The sequence below is a fragment of the Microcebus murinus genome, chromosome 25, assembly GCF_040939455.1.
Source record: "Microcebus murinus isolate Inina chromosome 25, M.murinus_Inina_mat1.0, whole genome shotgun sequence".
Taxonomy (NCBI): domain Eukaryota; kingdom Metazoa; phylum Chordata; class Mammalia; order Primates; family Cheirogaleidae; genus Microcebus; species Microcebus murinus.
The window spans coordinates 3,451,529-3,476,294 of NC_134128.1; the positions used below are offsets into that span (position 1 = coordinate 3,451,529).

Consider the following 24,766-nt stretch of genomic DNA (forward strand, 5'->3'; position numbering starts at 1 on the left):
TCTGAGATTAGGTGACAGAAAGACCGTGGCTTCTGTTACAGCCATCGGCTCTTGTTCCCATGCTGGCTTTCTCCCAGGAAGCCAGCTGCCCCCTGTGCGCTGCCCAGAGGAGAGGCCGATGTGGCAGAGAACTGGCATCTTCAGCCGACAGCTGTGTGAGCGAGTGTGGACGCAGACCCTCCCCACGCTCGGCCTGGAGATGGCCACGATGCTGGCCGATGCTTTGACTGCGGACGTGTAAGTTCTCAGCGTGTGTCTGGTCTGGAGACCCTTTGTCCCCGAGACCCTTTCTGAGGCTCTCCAAGGTCAAATATATTCTCATAATAAGATATTTTATGTCTTCTCAGGCCGGGCGCGGTGGCTCACGCCTGTAACCCTAGCACTCTGGGAGGTCGAGGCGGGCAGATTGCTCAAGGTCAGGAGTTCAAAACCAGCCTGAGCAAGAACGAGACCCCATCCCTACTATAAATAGAAAGAAATTAATTGGCCAACTAATATATATAGAAAAAATTAGCCGGGCACGGTGGCGCATGCCTGTAGTCCAGCTATTTGGGAGGCTGAGGCAGCAGGATTGCTTGAGCCCAGGAGTTTGAGGTTGCTGTGAGCTAGGCTGACGCCATGGCACTCACTCTAGCCCGGGCAACAGAGTGAGACTCTGTCTCAAAATATATATATATATAGTATGTCTTTTCTTACTCTCTTTTCTCCCCAGTGTACAGTGGCACATTCCAAAGGCTATATGACGTGATATTGCAACAGATCAAACGCAGAAGCAGATGTAAGAATATAGCCGTCTTCTTTTAGGCCATACATTAAAGAGATTTTCAAAAATATACAACATTACCATGCTTCTCACTAATTTTTGTTTTAGAAAATTCAGCTACTTCTTATTAAAAATGGGTTATTTATATTAATATGTACTGGGTATATTACTGTTGTTTTTAAATAAGTTAATACATATTTTTAAATTTTTTCATTTGAATTTCTAGTATGATAAATATCTCTAGGTTAACCCACATCAGTTAAAGCTCATGTAGGTCTTTAATCATTTTCAAATGTATACAGGGAAGTTCATGTTTCTGCTTAGCATATGCAAAGCTAGAAAAGGCATGGATCCTGCACTTACAACAAAGACGAAAAAAGATCTGGCAATCTGCACATTCACAACTTTTCTTGAACCCATCAGTTTCAGGGCCACAAACTGACCTGAAATCTAAGCAAAGAAAGGAACCTCCAAGGAGAGAGGGAAGATGAGCACTTGATTACCTGTGGCAGACACCAGACAGGCTGTTCAGGAGAATTCAGCTAAAATGTGCAATGAATTGCTGAAGGCTAAATGTGGGTTAGTGTGAGGGTACAGAACTCCTGGGAGCCTGAACACAGGGGACTTTGTGCTATCCACAGGTTCTTCTCCATAGATGTCACTGGGTGCTCACAACAAAGTCTAGGGGCAGGACAAGAGTCCCAATAAACCTCCTTTGTGGTGCTGCTGGCCTGAGGAGGGAGAATAGTAGTGACAGAAAGAAAAACCCAGAGACATCCCCCATCCTGTTTTCCTATCACCCATATTGAATAAGAGCCTACGCTGAAGCAGGAAGAATATAAACTCTGATGTCCTTAGGGCACTGCGGGAGACTCATTGCAGTGAGAGGAAGGAAAGAGAAACATCCCTCTAACCCTGGCAGAAAAATAGCTTGGGTCCAGAGCATCAGAGATCTCCTACCATTGGCGAATGTGGGTGGGTACAATCACTGAGCAGGCCCCACCCCCAAGACCCAGAAACACAGTGCTAGCCTAAGATGTAGGCTGAATCAGAACAACAGAGAAAGCCTCACATCCCACCACCAAGTGAATGCGTATCAGGCAACAAGTAACAAGTCTAGTGATAGGAGAGAGACAAGGGTATGGGAGAGACCCTGTCTAAGGTTCATGCACAAAGGAAAGCTCTAAAGCCAAGGGTGGAACAGACATTGAGAAAAATCTTCCAATAAACCAGTACCCACTCTAAACACAAAATAGCACTAGAATAATTTGATTTGAAGCCTGTGGTGCACTGAGGGTAGCCATAGAGAAAAATAAAACCTAAACCAGTGTCAGCTTTTGATCTCATTGACTTGACCCCTCAAAAAATACACTAAAGACCAAACCAAAAAAAAGCACTCATTTACAGGCATAAAATCCATTTACCTTAGCCCCTCTACTATATTCTAAACAAGATATCTGGCTTTCAAAAATAAATAAATAAATAAAAAACTACAATGAGGGAAGAAGCCAAAAAAAATTAACAAACTGCTAAAAGTTACAAATTTGCAGGTATGACACAAGTGTTGGAACTTTCAGAAAGTAAATTTAAAATAGTTTTCATTAATACATTAAAGGCTTTGGTGGTCAAGATAGACAATATGTAGATGAGCATGAGTAATTTCAGCAGAGGAAGTAATACATGAAGAACATTAAATGGAAATGCTAGACATAAAAAACACAATAACAGAAATGAAGAACATATTCAACAAAACTAAGGAAAGAACTGGTGAACTTAAAGACAGGTCAGGAAAAATTACCTAAATTGAAACACAGAGAAGAGGTTTAAAAAAAAGGTAGAAATAAAAGGTGGGGGAAAAATGAACAACCCACCCAAAAGCTGTAGGACAACATCAGATTGACATCTGTGTAATCTGTCCAGAAAGATGAGAGAGAGAATGTGCAAAAATAATAGAAAATATAGTGGCCATGATTTTCCAAAAAATTAATGGTAGATAACAAACCAAATGTTCAAGAATCTCAGTGAACACCAAATAGAATTAATCCTTAACAAAAATTATGCATAGATAGATCACATTCAACCTGCTGAACACCAGAGACAGAAACAAAACCAAAAAGTCTTGAATAGAGCTGGAGAACAACACAGTTTACATAAAGAGAAACAAAGAGAATACAGCAGAAATATGGCAGATGTTTTCAGAAACTATGCAAGTCTAAAAGACAATGGAATGACATCAGGCTGTGTATAATAGCTCATACGTAATCCCAGCACTTTGGTAAGCCAATGTGGGAGGATCACTTGAGGTCAGGAGTTTGAAACCAGCCTGAGCAAGAACAAGACCCCATCTCTATAAAAAATAGAAAAATGAGCAAGGTGTGGTGGCACACCTGGGAGGCTGAGGCGGGCGGGTTGCTTGAGCCCAAGAGTTTGAGTTTACAGTGAGCTACGATGGTGCCACTGCACTCTAGCCTGGGCAACAGAGTGAGAGCTTGTCTCAAAAAAAAGCAAAAAGTAAGACCCAATTACATGCTGCCTATAAGAAACCAATTTTAAAAATAAAGACATAGATAGTTTAAAAGTAAAAGGATGGAAAAAGATAAATCATGCAAACACTAATCAAAAGAAAACTGCAGTCACTATATTAATATCAGACAAAGTACACATGATGATAAAGGAATCAATTATCAAAGAAGATATGACAATCCCAAATGGATATGCACTTAATAATGAAACTTCAGAATACATAACATAAAAACTGACAGAACTGAGAAAGAAAAATAGACAAATTCACAATTATAGTTGGAGATTTCAACATTTCTCTCTATGAAATAAATAGAATAAATAGATAGAAAATCAGTAATGATAGCCCTGAACAACATGTTCAACAAACCTTACCTGATTAGCATTATTAAACACTTCATTGAAAAACTGCAGAATATACATTATTTTCAAGTCCACACACCCAACATTTACCAAGCTAGAACATATTCTGGGCCATAAAACAAATTTTAGCAAATTTTAAAAATTGAAATTATACAAAGTATGTTCTCTGGCTATAATAAAATTAAGCAAGAAATTCATAACTGAAAAATATCTGGAAAATCTACAAATATTTAGAAATTAGACAACACACTTCTAAATTACCTATGCATCATTGAAGAAGTCACAGGAAAATTAGAAAACAACTTGAATTAAGTGGAAATAAAAACATAACATTAAAATTTATGGGATGAGGCCAGGCGTGGTGGCTCATGCCCGTAATCCTAGCACTCTGGGAGGCCAATTGGGTGGATTGCTCAAGGTCAGGAGTTCAAAACCAGCCTGAGTGAGACCCCCATCTCTACTAAAAATAGAAAGAAATTAATTGACCAACTAAAAATATATATATACAAAAAATTAGCTGGGGATGGTGGCGCATGCCTATAGTCCCAGCTACTTGGGAGGCTGAGGCAGTAGGATTGCTTGAGCCCAGGAGATTGAGGTTGCTGTGAGCTAGGCTGATGCCACGGCACTCACTCTAGCCTGGGCAACAAAGTGAGACTCTGTCTCAAAAAAAAAAAAAAAAAAATTCTGGGATGCACATAAACAGCACTTATAGAGAAATTTACAGCATTAAATGTCTATCTTAGAAAGTGAGAAAAGTCTTAAATCCATTAAATAAGCTTCCACCTTAATAAGCTAGACAAAGAAGAGCAAATTAAATCCAAAGCAATCAGAAAGAAGAAAATAATAAAGATAAGAGAATTAATGAAATAAAAAATAATAGAGAAAAATCAATGAAGCCAAAGCTGTTTTTTAAAAATCAATAAAATTATAAACTTCCAGTCAGATTGAATGAAAGAAAAAAGAGGGAAGGCACAAATTCCCAACATCAGGAATGAGAGAGGGGACACCACTAGGAATCCTACAAACATTCAAGGAGCAATGACACAATATTATGAAAAACTCAGTACCTCCAAATTCAACAGCTTACATGAAATGGACAAACATTTTTTTTTTTTTTTTTTTGAGGCACAGTCTCGCTTTGTTGCCCAGGCTAGAGTGAGTGCCGTGGCGTCAGCCTAGCTCACAGCAACCTCAAACTCCTGGGCTCAAGCAATCCTCCTGCCTCAGCCTCCCGAGTAGCTGGGACTACAGGCATTCACCACCATGCCCGGCTAATTTTTTCTATATATTAGTTGGCCAATTAATTTCTTTCTATTTATAGTAGAGATGGGGTCTCGCTCTTGCTCAGAGTGGTTTTGAACTCCTGACCTCGAGCAATCCACCCGCCTCGGCCTCCCAGAGTGCTAGGATTACAGGCGTGAGCCACTGCGCCCGGCCGGACAAACATTTTGAAAGACATAAACTTCCAAAGCTCACTCAAGAAGAAACGGGTGACATGAATAGTCCTGTATCTATTAAACTTGATGCGTCCCCAATGTCCGGGCCACAGACGGACACCTGTTAGGAACGAGGCTGCACAGCAAAAGGTGAAGGTGGTGGGTGAGGGAAGCTGCATCTGTGTTTGCAGCCGCTCCCCTCCTCGCGTCACCGCCTGGGCTCCGCCCCTGTCCATCAGAGGTGCCTTAGATTCTGCATTATGATGAGTTGAATATCTCATTATATATTACAATGTAACAATAATAGAAATAAAGTGAAAAATAAACGCAATGCTTGAATCATCCGAAACCACCACCCCCCCAACCCCTGGTCCATGGAAAAATTGTCTTCTGTGAAACCAGTCTTTGGTGCCAAAAAGTTTAGGGACTGCTATATTAAAGCAATTGAATTTGTCATTAAAAGCCTTCCAATAAAGAAAACTCCAAGCCCAAATTGCTTCCCTGGAAAATTTTACAAAACATTTTAAAAGGAGAAATAATATCAACCCTACACAAACCCTTCCATAACATAGAGAAGGAAGCAGGAATTTATGAGGCCAGCATTACCTGGAATATCAACATCAGACAAAAAGGTTACACGAAAAGATAAAAGCAAAGATACTTTATGAACATAAATGCAACATCATCAGCCAAATATCAGCAAACTTAATGCAGTAATATATAAAAATGACAACACGTTTGTCTAAGAGGGGTTTATTCTGGGTGTGCAAGGCTGGTTCAACATTTGAAAATCAATGTAGTTCACCAGATCAACAGACTGAAGAAAAAAATCATACGACTGCCTTTATAGATGCAGGGAGAGTCTTTAACAGAATTCAACATCCATTCAGGATAGGGGGAAAAAGTCTGCAAATTATAAATTAAAGGAACTTCCCTCAATCTTATAAAGCATATTCTTCAAAAATTACAGTTATTATACCTAATAGCAAAAATGTAAAATTTTCCTCTTAAGATTGGGAGCCAGGCAGGGATGCCTGCTTCCCCCACCTCTATTCAACATCGTAAGGAGGCCCTAGTCAGGGAAATCAGGCATAAAGGTATAGAAATAAAAGTCATATGGATTGGGAAGGAAGAAATAAACCTGCTGCTACCTCCAGTGATGTGACTATCTGTGTAGAAGATCACAAAGAATCTACCAAAAAAGTTATAGATCAAATATGTGAGTTTGGCAACGACGCAGAATACAAAGAAAGTATTTATAAAACCAATTACATTTCTATATACTAACGACGAAGAATTGGAAATTGTCTTTTCCTAAGACAAATGCATTTGAGAACTATGACCCTAAATAATGCCAATAACCAGCAGTCGTTGGTCCGACCACTGTCTTCAGGCTGAGGAATGTTCAACCCTCTGCTTCATAAACTGCACCGACATTTGGCAGAGGTGATGCTTCTTCCCCCCAAACACTACTTCCTGCTTCTCTGAGTATTTAGGATAGCAGACCAATTTTTCCCAATCTATCACAAACCGATATTTTGTAAAATACAATAAAAATAAATGACTGGCAGAAATGAAATACAAAACAAAGATATACAGAATGACGCCCTATTTTTTAATTTTCCCTGTTAGATTCAACAGACATAAAATTACTCTGGCAAATTGCTATAAAAGTGTCTAAACGCTTCCTCTCAATGTTTGTGCTTCTCCCACCACGAACCAGGACAAAGCAGTGTGCAGAGCAGCCCCGACCCACGGCCGCACACACCGGGCGGCGGTCCCAGAGCTGCGTCGGCAGGGGGCGGGCAGTGCCGGGTGCTGCTGCAAGCGACAAGGCACAGCAGTCTAGGAGAGGCTGAGGCTTCACTTTGACTCCAATCAGTACGAGTTTGGGAGCAGTCCCTTGCTGGCCACCCTGAGGTTTCTTCACGCTGTCGTCTGAGCGCTCAGGGCTCCTGGTACCAGAGGAGGCTGCCGCTGAGAAGCCCATGGGCGACCGGGCCTGATTTTATTAAATGTGAACCGGTTCCATTTTTCCCTTTTCCACGCTCAAGAAAACAGTTTCCTCCCACTCCTCTAATATTCCTGTATGTTTTCTTTCTTCCCCCTCATTCTTTTTGTTTGTTTTCATTTCCTCTCTCTCTCTCTCTCTCTCTCTCTCTCTCTCTCTCCCCCTCTCTCTGTATATTTGCAACCGTAGAATATAGAAAATCAAGATGACTCAGGAGGACATACCACGTGGAGTCTTCTTGAAAATTGGTAAAGCTTTCTTCTAATACGCTGTCCAGAGCATTAATGTGTCACTATAACCAACCTAGAATTCTCTCTCTCTCTTTCCCTTCCTCTCTCCCTTTTGCTTTCTCTCATACATTCAATTTAAGCACAACTTGGAAAAGTTAAAGATTGACCTTTCATGTGCTAGTCATTCTGGTAATCCTTTGTACGCCAGACTCAAGTCAAGCATTCCGTGTAACCTGACGGTTCTGATTCCAGATTTTACCAGTGCCTGACAATTCCCATTTGACCACTCAGTTTACTTCTGAAATATCCAATATTCACTGCTTAGTAAGAAGCTGATTGTCTCTGAGTTGGTTGATTATTCTGGAAGCAGAAGGCTGCTCTTCCATGAATTCGATCATGTAGAAAATTCTTCTTGTGTTGCTCTCATTGACTGTTTTCCGAAAGGAAATTCTTTGAAGATCCTGTATGGATAAAGTGAACGAGTTGTCAAAGCATGACCAGGAAGGAAATTGTTGGAGTCTCTTTTGTGCGTTTCTGAGTGCCACTGAGGCCTTAGAAATACAATTTACATGAAGTTTGACATTTTGCGACTTTACAAACTATATCCTGATGAAGGTCACTGAAATTGCACCAGGATCTCCTGTTATTAGCAAATAATTATGATAAAAATCAAGACTATTGAAAGAGTAAATTCAATACATCATTTTTCCCCCACAGGCATTGCTATATATTTCCAGGGGAAAAATTACTCACTTTTAGAAAGGTTTGCTAATATAAACCACAAAAGGTCATCAGAATGTATTGATTTCTGCTTCTTTTGGTTAGGAGGTTGGTTTGTAGGGAAATCAGAGGCAACTAGAAGTAAGAGAATGAGATTATGTTTCTTCTCTCCCTTCCTCTGTCCCCCTCAAGAACCAAAAAGAAAATAAATTAACAATAATCTCTCCTTACTCCTAGAGTAAGGAGTTCATTGGAGAGGAGAATAAAAATCCTTTCCTCATAGATGCCAGAACAACATATAAAATGTGGAATCTTCCTTCAAGGAATTAAACCTGGAAAAAGAGGAGAAATTTCTTCCGATCCCCCCAAACCCCATTCCAGAAATAAGCTCTGCCTAGAATTCCTTCCTGAGGCTGCTGGTAGGATGCAGTGTTTCTTAGGAACAATGAGATCTAGGATTGGCAGGGTTTTGCCTTTCCTGCAAGGTAGAGACACTGTTTCCGAGGAAGTGTCGGTGTATATTCAATTATAAACAATATTGCAAATAGGTAGAGGTTTTATTGGCTTACTGCATGTAATTGTGTGTGGATACCATTTTCTATCCTCCTAAAGCAAACTTCATTGATTTAATTATAAATACTAGAGGAAGAAGGCATGATTCAAAACCTATATTTAAAAAGTAAGGAGAACTGAAAGTATAGAAAAAATAAAAATATGGAAAATACATGAGAAAAAGCCTATCTTTATTTCAAAATAGAATCTTAATAATAACTCCTATTTTATAATGTCTTTCCCAGTGAGATCAAAGGGCCTAACAGCACTGTAGAATTCTCATAATAGACGTTTGAGGTAGGAGGAAAAACACTGTGATCCTGTGACTCTCATTTTGTAAGTGAAAGAGATGAAACTGGAAGATGACATGGTTCACTGAATCTCAGTATAGAATCTTGGAACAAATTGCCTCTTTTTCAAAAACTGAAAATTGAATTCATCTTAGCTATGCAGTAGTAAACAGGGGCCGGAAGAAGAATCTTAGTAGAGAAGTAGCTGTAGCTGTGGTGGGTTTTACTCAGCACCTACATTGTTCCAGGCATTGTGCATCCAGAACACTAAGGAAGGTTCTGCAACTCCTCTCCATGTCCTGCCAAAGCTGCACAAAGCTGTGCTGCTCTCACCAGCCTTAGGTTGATGCTGCTTGGTTCCCCCTGGGGCACAAGGGCATGAGTTTCCTGCAATGGAAGGCCATGGGCCTTCGGGGGCGGGGCACAGCCCCACTAGGTGTGCCTTACAGAGGCACGCAGTCCCTCAGACAGCCTGAGCTGAGCCTCCAGCCAGCCAGGCTAGCAGGTACACACCAGCCTGTCCTCCAGCTGCCTGCCGTGGGCCACCAGTTTGGCCAGAACATGCACAACGCCCCATCAAACAGAGACTTAGCTGGTCCCATTAATTCAGAGTAGCTTTGTGCCAAGTTGGAGCTTGTGCTCTTAGGGGAAGCTCTGGCAAGCTCCATCCTTGTTGTGGGCAGTACCTGGTGAGGCTCACAGGCCTACCCTTCTTCTCAGCTTTCTCAGAAACCCCACCTTCATTTCTTAGAGGGGACTCCCTAGTGGGTATGGGAGGAGACCCAATCAAATTAATAGACTGGAAACATCACCTACTCAGTTTTGTTAGAGAACCAAAGACTGAGTGGTCATAAATTGTTCTGCCTGCAGCAAGAATTAGGGCAATTACACCAGATTTCAGTCAAAACTCTCAAGTGGCTGGACACAGTGACTCATGCCTGTAATCCCAGTACTTTGGGAGGCCAAGGCAGGAGGAATACTTGAAGCCAGGAGTTCAAGACTAGCCCGGGCAACATAGCAAGACCCTGTCTCTACAAAAACCTTAAAAATTAGCCAGTTGTGGGGGTGCACACCTGTAGTCCCAGCTACTCTGGGAGCCTGATCCAGGAGGATCACGTGAGCCTGGGAGTTGGAGGTTGTAGTAAGCTATGGTCATGCCACTGCCTTCCAACCTAGGCGACAAAGTGAGACTCTGTCTCAAAAAAAAAAAAAAAAAAAAAAAAAAAAAAAAAAAAAAACCTGTCAGGCAATGGACATCACCTTTTAGGGTGATGCCGAGCTCAGCGCTCACAGCCCACAGGAGCGCCAGAGGAAGCGCGGCGTGCTCCCACTGCACACTCCAGCGTGCCTCGGTAGCCCTGCGTCCAGCCCTGCGCTGTTGCTAAGGAACGGTGGCCAGGAAATACAGGTTCCATGTGTCTTGGGAGCTCAGTAAAGCGAGTTAAGAAGTGATTCTTGAGCGGGTAGCCAGGGTTTTCTCTAAAGGGGCGAGAGCCCTGTGCTCCGGACGCAGGCAGGCAGGCACACTCAGGCCTAGCCCAGGACAGGCCCGAAGGCTTGACATCATGGCACCAGCGCTGGCACAAGACAGCTTCGCAATTAAGCCAAAATCAAAAGCCTGTGTTCAATCAAGTCATTGGAAGACAAAGAGACTGTTGTGCAGAAAAGCAAAACCCAAGAGCATGATACAAAGAGAGAAAGGGCGTTGAAGTCAGGGCCAAAGGGGGCAGCCAAGCCCACAGCAGAAGCCCGGAGGTGGCCCGAGCCGTGCAGAGCCACGAGCAGGCACAAAACACGCAATCAAGGGGAAAGTTGAGGGTGTCGAACTGTCAGCACCAGTAAAACCCAAGTCCGAGGAGACGCAGAATGAGTGCGAAGGTGCAGGAGCCGCTGGGCAATGAGCAGGTGCTGGGCTGCCGTCCGTCCCACGCAGCACGTGTCCCAGGAAGTGGCTGGTGCTGATTAAAGACCTGGACAGAGGTGGGACACACAGATCAATTCCTGGGCTTGAGGAAGTCCCACTGACTTGTCAACATCTTCGGTAACATGCACAGGGGGCTGGTTTACCAGGACACTGGCAGTCACATTAATAGAAGCATGTGTGTCCCGACATTCTCAGCAGGGAGCAATACATGACTAATTGGTGGGGTTATGATTTGTACTCCTATCATTAAAGATGCATTGTGTTTTTAGTCCAATACATTTCTTGGAAGCCCAGATTCTCTTGAGAACAGTCCTCACTGGGTTTATGGATTATAGGTGCGATGAGGAACAAAATTTTAATTCGCCTCCTGCCTTCCTTGGAGATGAACTTCCCCAGACCTTCATCACCCAGCCCCCAGCCAGCAAGACGCTGAGCAACGCCAAGCGCTTGCACCACCTGTGCCCAGAGCGGTGAGCCGTGGCTTGGCCCTCTGTCAGCACAGCGGATGAACACCCTCGACAGGTGTGTGCTCATTAACAGGATGTGCAAAACAGGTATTTGTTGTAACAGGGAGCAGATAACACGTCTTTCCTGGTTTTAAACTGTCCTGCACCGATGTTGCATGTAATAGCTGTTCTATAAGTAACATTTTCCTGCAAGAGGATATCATAGTTTCAATATTTTTAAATCAAAATTAGGTACTTTCCTACTGTCTTGGGCAAAATATAAATGTAGAAAATTAAAGCAAATTAAAGATGCTCGTAAATGAAAACGAATAAACCTCAGTGGATCTTTGATTCTGCTGGAAGTCTAGCTCTTCCATCCGTGACCTGGCATGTGGCCTGCCACCTGTGTGTCTTTTGTGACATCGTGAGGGCTCATAAGGAGCAGTGCTTAGTGGTGATGGCTAACATTCACAACCTTGTTAGGAGCTCTGCTAAGTCCTCTTTTATTATTTTTTTTTAATTTTTGTGTACAGACAGGGTCTCTGTATATTGCTATAGCTGGTCTTGAACTCCTCACCTTGAGCAATCCTCCCACATTGGCCTCCCAAATGCTGGATACAGGTGTGAGCCACCAGGCCCAGCCCTGTGCTAGGTCATTATTTGCATTATCTCATTTAATCTTCTCAACAACCCAAAGTTGTAATAATGCTCTCCCCATTACGTCAGTGAGGAAACTGAGAGGTTCATAGCTCAAAGTCACACCATTAGTAACTGGCTGAACCCAGGAGGCCAAAACCATACACACTCATAGCAGCTACACAGACTGTAAAAACATTAAAGTGAGCGCTTTGGGAAAAAAATTCTTTCAAACAACACAAGTTCACACAAAAGCACAACGGAGGGAGAGATTTAGATGGCAGGCCCTTCTTTAGGACTTGAGGGAGGTGCATTTTCCCAGAGCAAGGGTGAAGATGAAGCCAAAGGAAATGGCCAGTTTGTGTTTTTCCAGGCGAAGTATTTATGTGAGGGATATTCTGAAGAGATGGGTTTTTCCCCCTTTCAGCCGTCTGCTGTTGCGATATCTCAGCCCTTAGCCCTGAGCCACAGAGGAGCTCTAGAACACCTCGAGCGGTTTCCCAACAGGTCCCCTTCCTCTGGGCCAGCCCAGGGGGACCAGCCCAGCTCTCTGCTTCTGAAATGTCTCTTGAGTTAATGAAAATCCTGCAGACCCTGTTGAACCTAATTTATTGCTGAGATCCATGAAAAATAGCTCCATAAATCTGCCTATGAAGAAAAGGTCGGTTTCCCAGGTTAGGATAAACAAATTGAGCATTTCAAAGCAACCTGTAGGCTACTTACCCCACTTTGCATATAAATGCCAACAACCACACCCCATTGTTCAACGAGTTGGTGAAGGGTATTGGGTTTTATTGTCCAACTAGCCTGTTTGTCACAAACCAGTCCCTTGAAAGATTTACTTCATAACCTGCTTCACAATCAAGTGTCAGGACAGGGAAATGACCCTTGGCTTGTAGCCATCCCAGATGGACAGACCATCCCGTAGGCAGCTTCCAGGGCACCTCCTTGCTCCACGGGCCTGTGAGATTGGTAGCCAGATGCAGAGTCCAGGGAGGGACCATGCTCAGGATCAAGCGTGATCAATGCTACCAAGTCTTGGCGGAGAGATCCCTTTTCCTATTTCCAGCCAGGAAGTTTGCATTTTAAAATGTCCACAACAATGTTGCTTTGAAAGGTTGTTTCCCTTTCCCACACTTATTCAACTTTTAATAAGCACCACAAGAGGGGGATGAAGGGAAGTTGATTAATGGGTGTAAATATACAGTTTGATAGAATAAGATCTAGTGTCTGATAGATCAGTAGGGTGACTATAGTTTACAATAATCTCTTGTATATTTCAAAATAACTGAAAGGGAATAGTTCAAATGTTTCTAATATAAAGAAAAGACAAATATTTAAGGTGATGAATATCCCAATTATACTGATTTGATCTTTACAGATTGTATAAATGTATTAAATTAACACAAGTGCCTCCAAAATATATACAATGGTTATGTACTAATTAAAAATGTTTAATAAAATATAAAACTAACACTACTGGAAGCAAGTTGACTTTGGTTTGGGCCAGGGCTCAGAGGAAATATAAAGAGATTTATAATATTTGAAGATATATAAATAAATAAAAGGAACATAGGAAACCAGAAACAATGTTTATAAGGATTAGGAGGTCATTCAGGACTTTTCCTTGCACACACACTCACACTCACACACACACACACACACACACATTTCCTTTTTAAAATTTACTTTTGGTTTTTTAAAGTTATCTACACAGTAAGTAATTTTCTTAAGAGAATACTATGTAATAATATGATAAAAGAAACATATAAAAGTCTAAATTATAAAACTATAAATGGATGAATAAGAGCCATTTGAGTTTTGAAGTAAAATGGAATATTTTAAAGAAGATGCTGAGTTTGGGGGAGGGGAAGGAATTTATAGCCTTTGGTGTGTTCTTGAAGGAAAGTGGTAGGGAGGTATTTGTTGCTTTTATTATAGCCTCTGGGCTGAGGTTCATCGCCCTGAAAAGAGAAGAGAATTTGCCCAAATTGCCCTAGTGTGGCCTGGTCTATGAAGCCATTGAGGATGAAATACTAAATCAGGTTGCAGATTCCAGTTTATCTACCTTTGTGACCAACAAAACTCTCAGTGGCTTGTTCTTGATTCCTTAGGGAGACATTGTCTAATGAAAGCTTTGGGTATCTTAAAATACTCCAGTGAAAGTACAACTCTTAGTTTAAGGAAGATTCGTGCTACACTTCTGGGTGAGAATTACTGTCTTCAAATGAGTTTAGAGACTACACCAAATTTGAAAGGTAGGCTGAGCCATTTGACCTTGGCAATGCTTCATTAATTTTCAGGCTCACTTGAATTTTTTTCTCTTCCACTTCCTTCACTAGTAATTTTTTTTTCCTTTAGGCTTCCCATACAAAAATGATAAAACCATAAAACAATGGTTAGGATAGAGAAACAAAAGAAAAGACAACACATTTTTGTTTACTGACAACCTGAATTCAGATGCCTGATAATGAAAGCCCTTAATCTGTCCTTCATCTAATTCTCTCCTTTGGATTTTGGAGGCCTACAAAGGTTATTGATCAAAGCTCCTCCCCACTGGGAGTTCACAGTTTAGTCTCCAAATCCAGGTGAGAAATACCCTCATTTAGGACAGCAGCTGCGAGTTAAAGTCTATAGTATCAAAACCATACCCACTACATTTAGTCAAAAATGCTTCGATGTGAACTTCTAACACTTAGAAAGAAAGAAACTGCTTTTAGAAGTGTGGTGTTTTTCCACTGTCCTCATCAGTTCCCTAGGGAAATTCCAAGGGGAAGAGACCAGGGATAAAGAGCTTTTTGTATTTCTCTTGGTTTTAACTGCTAAAACAATTTTTGTTCCATTAGGTTTGTAATGCGAGATCCTTCAGAGTGAATTTACACAACGGCCTCTGAGTTTATTAATTCATCACAACTAAGTTAGTCTTCCCATGTCTAAAAACAAATTGCTGACTTCTCACAAGTTCCAATATCTACTTATGCACTGCCTTGAAAATTGTTAAATGTAAAATTATTCCAGGTTACAAAGTCTATTCAATTAGCATGGTATATAGCATGCAATAAATAGCTATCAGCTGATCTTTCCTACATTTACTCAGATTTAGTCCAATGTCAAGCTAATCTTTAAGATACGGGTAGCTAAACACCATCTGAAATAGCCCCTAGAGGTCATCTGGCCATTAAGCTGCTAGATAGGATAGATCTCCTAAAAGGCTTGAGGAAGGACAAATGCCTTGAGATATTATCTAACTGCTTACCCAAAGTATCTCCCAGGGTTACTTATTAATGACTTTCCTGTTATCTTTTTCATATTCAAAAAACGGGGAAGGTTTGTAGAAGTTTGGCTAATCAGCCTTCCCTAGCAATAAAGACTGTGAAACTCTTAAAAAAGCAAATCCACTGGAAAGTTGCAGCCTTGCTACAAGAAATAACCCCAAGTGGTTAAGCTCGGCTCTGCCACCTTCCCAATTCCAGCTCCAGGTCCCTAGAATGGCAGCCCAACGCATCACACCAGCACACTGCGGATCAGCGCGGCGCTGGCAGACCAACAAAGACATGTGTAAACTGTGCCCCAAAGAAAGAGTCGTCAAAATTTGAAAGAGGGTTAAGTTTCATTATTTCATGAGATCCGAAATTCTTAGAACAATTATAAACCAACATATTTAATAGATACGAGAGGCCCAAATCAGTAAATTGAAAATGAATATTTGACACGCTAAATCCAGTCTGCAGGTGACTGACAGGTCTGTAGATCTCAAATTTGCAAAGATCTGAAATAATAAAAAGTCAAGTAAAAACAACCACTGTGTAATGAACACACGTTCTCAAATTGTAAGGAATGTTACGTTGGGCCAGTTCATCCAAGATTCGTGTGTATACTGATAGGAATGGCTACGTCTCTTCACAATGATCATATAAAGTGTTACCATTGCCCCATTTTATAGGCAAAAAAACTGAAGATTCAAAGAGCTTACATAATTTTCCCAAGTTCACATAGCCATGGAGGTTTGAAGTTATTTGGACTAAGAGGCAGAGAAGAGGAACAATTAGAGGATATGAAGAAAAAATTCCATCCTGGCCCCAAAGAGGCCAGTTCCAGAGTCACCGTGCGAGACGCCACTGCATTCGAGCTTTTAGCCTATAATCAACCCATATTGAAACCAGATTTACGAGCCCTTCAGAGGAGAGCTTTGTGATTTTCTAAAGCAGACATGTTTGGTATTTTAGAAGGTCAAACCCCCTATGGTGCAGTGTTTTTAATAAAATCAGTTCGGCAGAAATTAGAGACACACCAGTCAATTTCTAGGAAGCCTCTGAGCCATTCAAAATAACGGGGGAAATAACATAGAAGACCTAACTATGCACAGATCAACGTTTTCAAAACGGGTAGAACGTAAGGGGTGTAGATACAGAAACATCTTGGCAATTTTTGTCCCATTTGTCTCGTTGGGGCAAATTTCCACTCAGAAAAATTACTTTGCAGGGGAGTTACATGACTTGTAAACAAGGGCTGTTCCGGGTGGCCTGCCTTTTGGCAGCAGCAAACATCTCTTCAGGGGGAAACAGATAAACCAGTCCCCAGCCACACACATCGGCTGCATCAGGAAGATCAGCTAATCTCCTGCTCCTGGCAATTGCTACTCTCAGGGGGAAGCAAAAGTAAATTCTGTATGTTGTTCATAGTAAAATTCATTCAAAGTTAAGAAACCTGCAATATTTTCGTCGAAAAGCCAAGTCATGCTCAGACCTAACCAACTTTAAGGCTGGTGGTGAGGACACGTAATACTCAACGCATATCTACAAGGAGGGAGAGGATTTCGTTACTGGGGGGAAGGATGATCCCTTATGCAGCTGAACTTGAGCCCGAGAAAACTCAATGGGAGAGGCCACAAGCACAGTGCTTATTTCAGAGCATACGACTTTAAAGTCTTCATTGTTTTATTTCCTGAAGAATTGCTGAGTTCCCAGCTAATTGGTACTGGGGAGAAATGGGATGAACAGGGAATAACATCAGGGCAAAAAGACGAAGAAAAAAATTCGACTACACCTAGCCAATATGAAGACAGGCCATATTTATATCAGCTGTAAGAGCCAATGAGTGTGTATAATGGAGCAAAAAATCTTTCAATCTTCAAGCTGCAAAACTAATGTCTCCTGACTGAGAGCCGGAGTGGGCATGAGAGTGGAAATTTCACTGACTGCTAATTTTTATCAATTCTCTTTGGGAGGTTTAACAATTCTTTTGCTCCCTCAAAATGTAAGGCATGCATGCAAGAGCCATTGATCTCAAAAAGCATAATACAAATGCTATCATTTATTAAAATGTATATTTATTCCATAGCCTAACTTGTTTGGGGCAGATGGTCTATTAACTATTAAGTAATCTAGGTACTCATTTTTATACTAATCATTTCAACTCAGATTCCTCCATGATCTTGGCTAATGCACTTACTTGTCTTCTTGAACCCAAATTATGCTTAGCATAAAATATTATATATTGAATATGCAAAAAAATCTTTAAAAAATATTAATAAAACCCCATACTCAAATATGCAGGCTATAGGTTAATTTTTAAGCAAAAATTTTAAATGAACAAAATAATTGAGAAAAACTCCATGACAAATTATTCACACATTTAAGATAAGAAAGATCTCTTTGGAGAGGCAAGTACATAAATGTGGTAAAGTAATGTTTAAATTCAGGCTGGCCAGTGTTACCAGACAGAAAGTCTTAGAAGGGAGTAAACGTCATTATTTAGTGGTATTAGTTACCAGCTAAAGCCAATGTCCTTTTTGGTTATAGTAATAAAGTGATCATTTAGGAGGAAGAAACCTCATAATACTCTGTTGTTTAAATCTCAGTTGGTATATAAGGTTTACTCTCCAAAATCTTTCTAAGGACTGGAGAGAAGTTAAAATTAAAAAATGTTAGGGGGTAACACTGTATTGAAAAAGAAGCTTTAAAAACTAAGAGCATTATACAATAAAATCAGCTAATTCGGGAGTCAAAATATTTTAATTTCGTTTGGAGACAAAATAAACTGGTCAATTAATTGACAGTAAAAATAGATAGTAGACCAAAAAAATTTAATTTCATTAGGGTCTTTTTCTTTTCTTTTTTTTTTTTTTGGATGGAGGTAGACACATGTAAAAAGGTATTCCAGAGCAACTGGATCAAGTCGATAAATATCACCTTTGCTGAGGCAGCTTCAGAAATTGATCCATCATGTCTGACCTGGTCTAAATAAGTTTAAGCTCTCTCTTAGAGGAAAGCTAAAACCTAGAATTATCCTAACAAAAAATGTGGGTGAGACACTGAATGATGGTCAGTACACATTCTGAAACTCTCCATGCTGTAAAGATTAAACAAGACCTTGGCCTTGTTTAGGAAAAAAATCACAGCAAATCCTATAGTTGAGAACTAGCTACTGTATAAGCCACAGCTGATCTTCATTTGTATAATTAGTATGCACTTTCTTACACTTTCCAGTTTCTCATTTACAAAAGACAACACTGGATTTCAGACAAAATATATATATTTCTTTTAAATCTTTACAATAAATCAAGATGTAGAAGCTTACAGAGAGCACATTTTAGTTTATTTAGGTACTCGTTTCCAGCTCCCTCGGATGCAAATAGCTCTGGTAACAGTGTGTACATAGTCTCCTCTTTGCTTTTCACCATTTTAAAGCAAATAATACATTTAACTGTATTTAAGTCTGTGCAAATAATCCTTCAGAAGAAATATCCAAGATTCTGTTTGCAGAGGTCATTTTGTCTCTCAAAGATGATTAAATGAGTTTATTTTACTTCAGATAAAGTGCTCCTGTCCAGCAGAACTCAGAGGCCTTCAAGCGTTCAAGAAGTTTAGTTCAGATAATACTCCGTCATACAAACTCCAGCTTCCCGTGCCCGCTGTACGTGCCCCAGTGAACAAGCGAGAGGATCTTATCGTTGCTGAGGTCTGCTTGTCTCATTTTATCACAGGTCAGACAGCAGTTCTCGTGCCCGCTGACCGGCACCATGCACTCCAAGTCTAACTTTGCAATCTGCCCCTTTTTGGAATGGTGTCCGTGGAAGCTGTAGTGCAAACGGGAGAGCATCTGCTGCCTCTGATCCTGCAGTCTCTTGTTTTCACTGCGAAGCATCCTCAAAGCCAACGTGATAAGCAACACTAAGATCAGCCCTCCAGCAATCGGGACAGCGATCACCGCTGCCCGGAACCACAGCTCTTTGGAGGAAGTCAGCTCCTGCACCTTGCTGATGAGGTTCCTGCTACCCTCATGCTGGTAGCGGTTTCCTTGTCCTAAAGGAGCACAAAGAAAATGATCAAACTCTAGGTTAGCTCCTCCCAGGGATGTTCACCCCCATCCAGCCATTTTAAACAAGGAATCCCATTAAAAAGAAGCTTACAATTAAATCAACGATATTTAGAAAATAAATATTGCAAAACTATCCAAAGAAGCTCATAAACGCATTTGTTTACAGACTGTCATTACTGAGATGTAATGGCCTTTTAATGTCTTCAAAATGTTGAAAAAACAGGCAAAACCTATTATGTAGACAGACATCTAATGCTCAGGCAGACATAAAAGCCACTCAATAGAGATGCATCTTTGCATCCAGCCGTGCCTCTCCCCCAGTGTCTCTAATTACATTAACAACAAAATCAATAGCAGACATACAAAGCCGAGGCTGTCACAAGTCTATAGATCAGGCAGGCGTGCTGGTTAGAAACGGCTTCTATACCTGAGGCCTCACCCTTGGGGGGAGAGAGGACATCACGCAGCCCTCTGTAATTGCACATGTCTTCATGACAGCATTCCAATGTGGGCACGGTGGTGCCAGAGTGGTTTTGGGCCTGTTTGGCTTGGCAGATGTCTGCTGTGCTCGCGAGAGAGTCCAGGCAGCCGTGGGTGAGGGGAGAATTCGTGTTCTGAGGATCAAGAAGTCTAGAGAAGCAGGCACTGAGCTCAGATTTACACATATAACCAGTGGCCACACAGTGGGCAGCGTCACAGTAGCATCGAATTTCACCTAAAAGCAACGAGAAATCAGGTCAAACTGTGCCGCAAAGACCAGATAAAGCAACTCTCAAAGCAACTGCTGAATCCCAAGTTCAAAGGCACTAACTTTTAGATTATTCAAGCTGAGTGCTTACAATAGCAGTCCATGTTGACTGGAAAAGCCCTTCGTGCGGTCAGTACTTAAGTTTCAATTCAGTTAAACATAATTTTAGAAATGTAGTAATCCCAATAGCAGATTTCTGATGAGTTAAGAGAGGAATTAAAAATAAGACTATCTTCTTTGAAGGAAAATAGTAATCTGTATAATTTCTCCTACCATAAGGGAAATCACATTATTTATTCATTTTAACCCTATATGACCATACAACATAAAAATGCTACGTTTTTTTATTTTTGTCAGTATAAATATTTGATCGGAACTACTGAATTGTTTACTATCCCGAAGGACTGTGCCAAGATTTAAGAGCTTTAGCTAACACCTTATAAAGTTATTAACTAGAAACACAACAATCTAGAAATTGCTCAGGTCAGGAGGTTTTAAAACTATGAAATGAGGCAGCTATTTGCAACCTCTCTAGAAAAGGCAAACTTTGCCTATAAAGATCTTTTCATGCAGAGGAGCTTTTAGTCAGTATATTGTAAAACAGGAACTAGGCAGTTTACAATTAGTGGTTTGCTTGCCAAAGTCAATTTCTTTCAGCCCAAATGGAAAGTCATAAAAGTGGAGGGGGTATAAAACTGCAAGGCTAACTTCTCCTCCTCCTCCTCCCAGTTTTACATGTAATTCAACATGTGATCTAAAAGGGGAAACCCTGAAACTGAAAATCCTCTGCTGGTTGAATGAAAAATCCTAAGGAAACCTCAAATTTTCTACAGGAAGTGCTTAAAAGTTTCCTTTATAAAATTTACTTTGTGAGTTGCAAGGCTCTGTTAACATTGTGTCACAATACGAGACTGGAGCCTTTAACATCAACCTCCAGTTGAAATAACCTGGGTCTTAAAGTTATCACTAATATGACACCCAACCTAGTGGACTCCAGGCATTGTTACTTGTCACAGCTAAAGCTACTGTGAATTGAACTAATGCATACACCTATTGCATTTCCCATCTGAAGATCTGTCTAGTTACCGAAATCCACACTCTGAAATTAAAGACAAGGGCTGCTCCTTTACAACCCTCTTTCCACCCCCTCCTTTTCCCCTCCTCCTCTCTGTGAATGCCTGAGTAAGGTGTCTCATTTAATTATCTGTCCAAATTCCAGGCCACCGTATGATATGCTTGGTTTTCACCGGAGGCTGCTAATGCTTCAGTTCTAAGAAAAACCAGCCCACTAAACACAGATCTTTGGCAACCCATCCATAACAGTCCAAAGCTCGAGGTCTTGCTCCTAAATCTGCACTCACTGCCCTGGGTGTGGGCCCAAGACCCTTAGCCAGTCCTCTGTCTCACGTAAGAACCTTGCTTTGCAGAAGTTCTCTTCTGCTCTTTCTCCTCCTCTTTCCAAGCTTACTTTATTTTTCACATAAAGCTCACCAGTCTTATGTGGTGATGATTACATATCCCTAGTCTGACAAATTCCATATACAGATTTAAAACATAAATAAAACAGATTAAAAGCCCATTTTGATCCTATTAGCCTCAGACCTAGTGCAGAAAAGGAAAACTGAATACAAGTAAAATGCTGCTTAAATGTTTATGAGAGCCTATTTAAAATGCTATATTTTCAATGACCTAAAAACAGTCTAATAAAATTTTGACAGGTAACTGGAAAAGTTCTAACAACTTTTTTCTTAATTGGAGCCACATTTTTAGCAAGGAGAATGGACTTTTGTATTACTGTATTAAAACTATATTTCTGTTGTTTCATAAAGTTTCTTCCTGTAGCATGCAAAAGGCCAGAGAGGGGACTGGTATTTTGAAACAGTGAACAATGCCCCTCTGTTCCCCCTTTTCTTGTTACTGTATGTAGTGATTAAACAAAAATGTCTGCTTTAGTCAAGATGGCTACAGGAGAGACTGCTGGCTTCTTTCAAAGCTTTTGAAGTCCACAGCAGCCAGAAATCTCTGATCCCCTAATTATATCATTATCAGGCACATAGTTTCGGTATCTGTGACTTCATGTCAGCCTCAGTCCCTCCCTGTTCTGCCAGCCTTTGATAGGGCCAGCAGGCTTCCCTCTGCAGGCTGCAAGGGCTGTTATTTAGGGTTAATTACACCCTTCCTTCCAAAATAAATAAATACTGTAGCACATCATCCTTGCCTGGCTAGCTTATCCTTTAACCTCATGCCTGCTACATGGCAATTAGAGAGAATTGGGGGGTGCAAAGGCTAAATAATGCTTCCTATCTTAAAAAAAATGTATCAGTTCACAGAACAGTAGGTAAAGTTCATGACAGGGAGGTGAGAAGAACCTTGAAATCCAGAGGAGTTTGGTTTATTTCCATCTAAAAGGTGAAAGCCCAAAAGGGAAAGAAGAAACTGACCCACTGACTTTTTTTTTTTTGGAGTTGCGTTTGTAAAACATGAGGTGGATGGGAAATGGGACGGCCGGCAGGACCGACTGCTCCGGGAGACTCAAATGCAACACAACACACAGTCCCGCGCACAGGCGCGCAGCTCGGACACCGCACTCGGAGACCCACTGCCTCCCGGTCACGGACACTCAGGCACACACTCGGAGACCCACTGCCTCCCGGTCACGGACACTCAGGCACACACTCGGAGACACACTACCTCCCAGTCAGGGACACGCAGGCACACACTCGGAGACACACTACCTCCCGGTCACGGACACGCAGGCACACACTCGGAGACCCACTGCCTCCCGGTCAGGGACACGCAGGCACACACTCGGAGACCCACTGCCTCCCGGTCACGGACACGCAGGCACACACTCGGAGACACACTGCCTCCCGGTCAGGGGCACGCAGGCACACACTCGGAGACCCACTGCCTCCCGGTCAGGGACACGCAGGTACACACTCGGAGACACACTGCCTCCCGGTCAGGGACACGCAGGTACACACTCGGAGACCCACTGCCTCCCGGTCACGGACACGCAGGTACACACTCGGAGACCCACTGCCTCCCGGTCACGGACACGCAGGCACACACTCGGAGACACACTGCCTCCCGGTCAGGGACACGCAGGTACACACTCGGAGACACACTGCCTCCCGGTGAGGGACACGCAGGCACACACTCGGAGACACACTGCCTCCCGGTCAGGGACACGCAGGCACACACTCGGAGACACACTGCCTCCCGGTCAGGGACACGCAGGCACACACTCGGAGACCCACTGCCTCCCGGTCAGGGACACGCAGGCACACACTCGGAGACACACTACCTCCCGGTCAGGGACACGCAGGCACACACTCGGAGACCCACTGCCTCCCGGTCAGGGACACGCAGGCACACACTCGGAGACCCACTGCCTCCTGGTCAGGGACACGCAGGCACTGCCTCCCGGTCAGGGACACGCAGGCACACACTCGGAGACCCACTGCCTCCTGGTCAGGGACACGCAGGCACTACCTCCCGGTCAGGGACACGCAGGCACACACTCGGAGACCCACTGCCTCCCGGTCAGGGACACGCAGGCACTGCCTCCCGGTCAGGGACACGCAGGCACACACTCGGAGACCCACTGCCTCCTGGTCACGGACACGCAGGCACACACTCGGAGACCCACTGCCTCCCGGTCAGGGACACGCAGGCACACACTCGGAGACCCACTGCCTCCCGGTCAGGGACACGCAGGCACACACTCGGAGACCCACTGCCTCCCGGTCAGGGGCACGCAGGCACACACTCGGAGACACAGGCAGGGACAAACTCACGCACAGATGCACTCAGAGACACAGTGAGACACAGAGACACACACGCCGGGCACACTGCACTCGGGGGCCTGCGACGCGGCTCCTCCGGGCCACCGGGGTGGGGAGCGGCGGCGCGGGCGACACCCCGCCCGGCCCGCGGCGGGGCCAAACGCGCACGAGTCCGCCGCGGACCGGCCCGTTCGGACCCTGAGGTCCAGTCCCCGCCGTGCCGAGCGCGGGGGCGCCGAGGGGGCGGCCGCGACTTCCCTGAGCCGCGCAACTGGCCGCGACCTGAGGCTCCGGCGCGGAGGGAGCCCGCCGAGCCCCCGGGCCCGCCCGCACGCACGCACGCACCTTTGGTGAGCAGCACGGCCATGGCGCAGAGCTCGAGCTGCAGCCAGACGAAGAAGTAGCTGGAGTGGCGGTCCATGGGCGCCCGCGGCCGCTACGGCCCCCGGCGCGCGCAGGGCATGGGTCCTGCCGGAGCGGCGGCGCCGTCAGCGGCGGGGCGCGCGGCCGGCCTGGAGCATGGAGCGCGGCGCGGGCGGCGCAGTTGCGGGTCCCGCTGGGCGGCCCCGGCCCCGGCCCGCTCGTCCCCCGCGCCGCCGCAGGATGGGGTGCGCCCCGGCCTCCGGCCCCCTCGACCGGCCCCCGTCCGCGAAGCCCGCAGGAGCCGCCCGCGCCGAGGGACCGCAGCGAGCGCCCGCCTCTGCCCGCCGGCTCCGCGCCGTAAATAGCGCCCCGCGCCGCGGCCGGGCGCCCGCCCCGCCCAGACCACGCCCCGGCCCGCCCGCCCCGGCCCGCCCGCGCCGTCCGGCCGCAGCCGCGCTCCTGTCAGTCAGCCCCGGGGGCGGGCCGGGGCGGGCGAGCGCCGACCTGCCCCGCGGCTCCCCGCGGCGCCGGCGTCTGCGGCGCGCCTGGGCCCGCGGCTCCCGCGCTCCCCCTCGCGGCGGCGCCGGCTTCGGGCCCTCGGGCGCTCTCCGCGGGCGCTCCCAGCCGGCGCCGCAGCCCGGAGCGCGCGAGGG

At 44.0% G+C, this 24,766-nt stretch overlaps 1 protein-coding gene across 1 annotated transcript; it reads right to left on the reverse strand.

Annotated features, from left to right (window-relative positions):
* Positions 1-18,410: 18,410 nt before the first annotated feature.
* BAMBI (BMP and activin membrane bound inhibitor) lies at positions 18,411-24,474 on the reverse strand. The gene is made up of 3 exons (XM_012788778.2): positions 24,096-24,474; positions 19,642-19,929; positions 18,411-19,198 (listed from the first exon to the last, which is right to left on the reverse strand). Exons 1-3 carry the CDS (start codon positions 24,169-24,171, stop codon positions 18,780-18,782), a joined length of 783 nt encoding a protein of 260 aa, XP_012644232.1. The 5' UTR covers positions 24,172-24,474; the 3' UTR covers positions 18,411-18,779.
* Between the last annotated feature and the right edge of the window lie 292 nt (positions 24,475-24,766).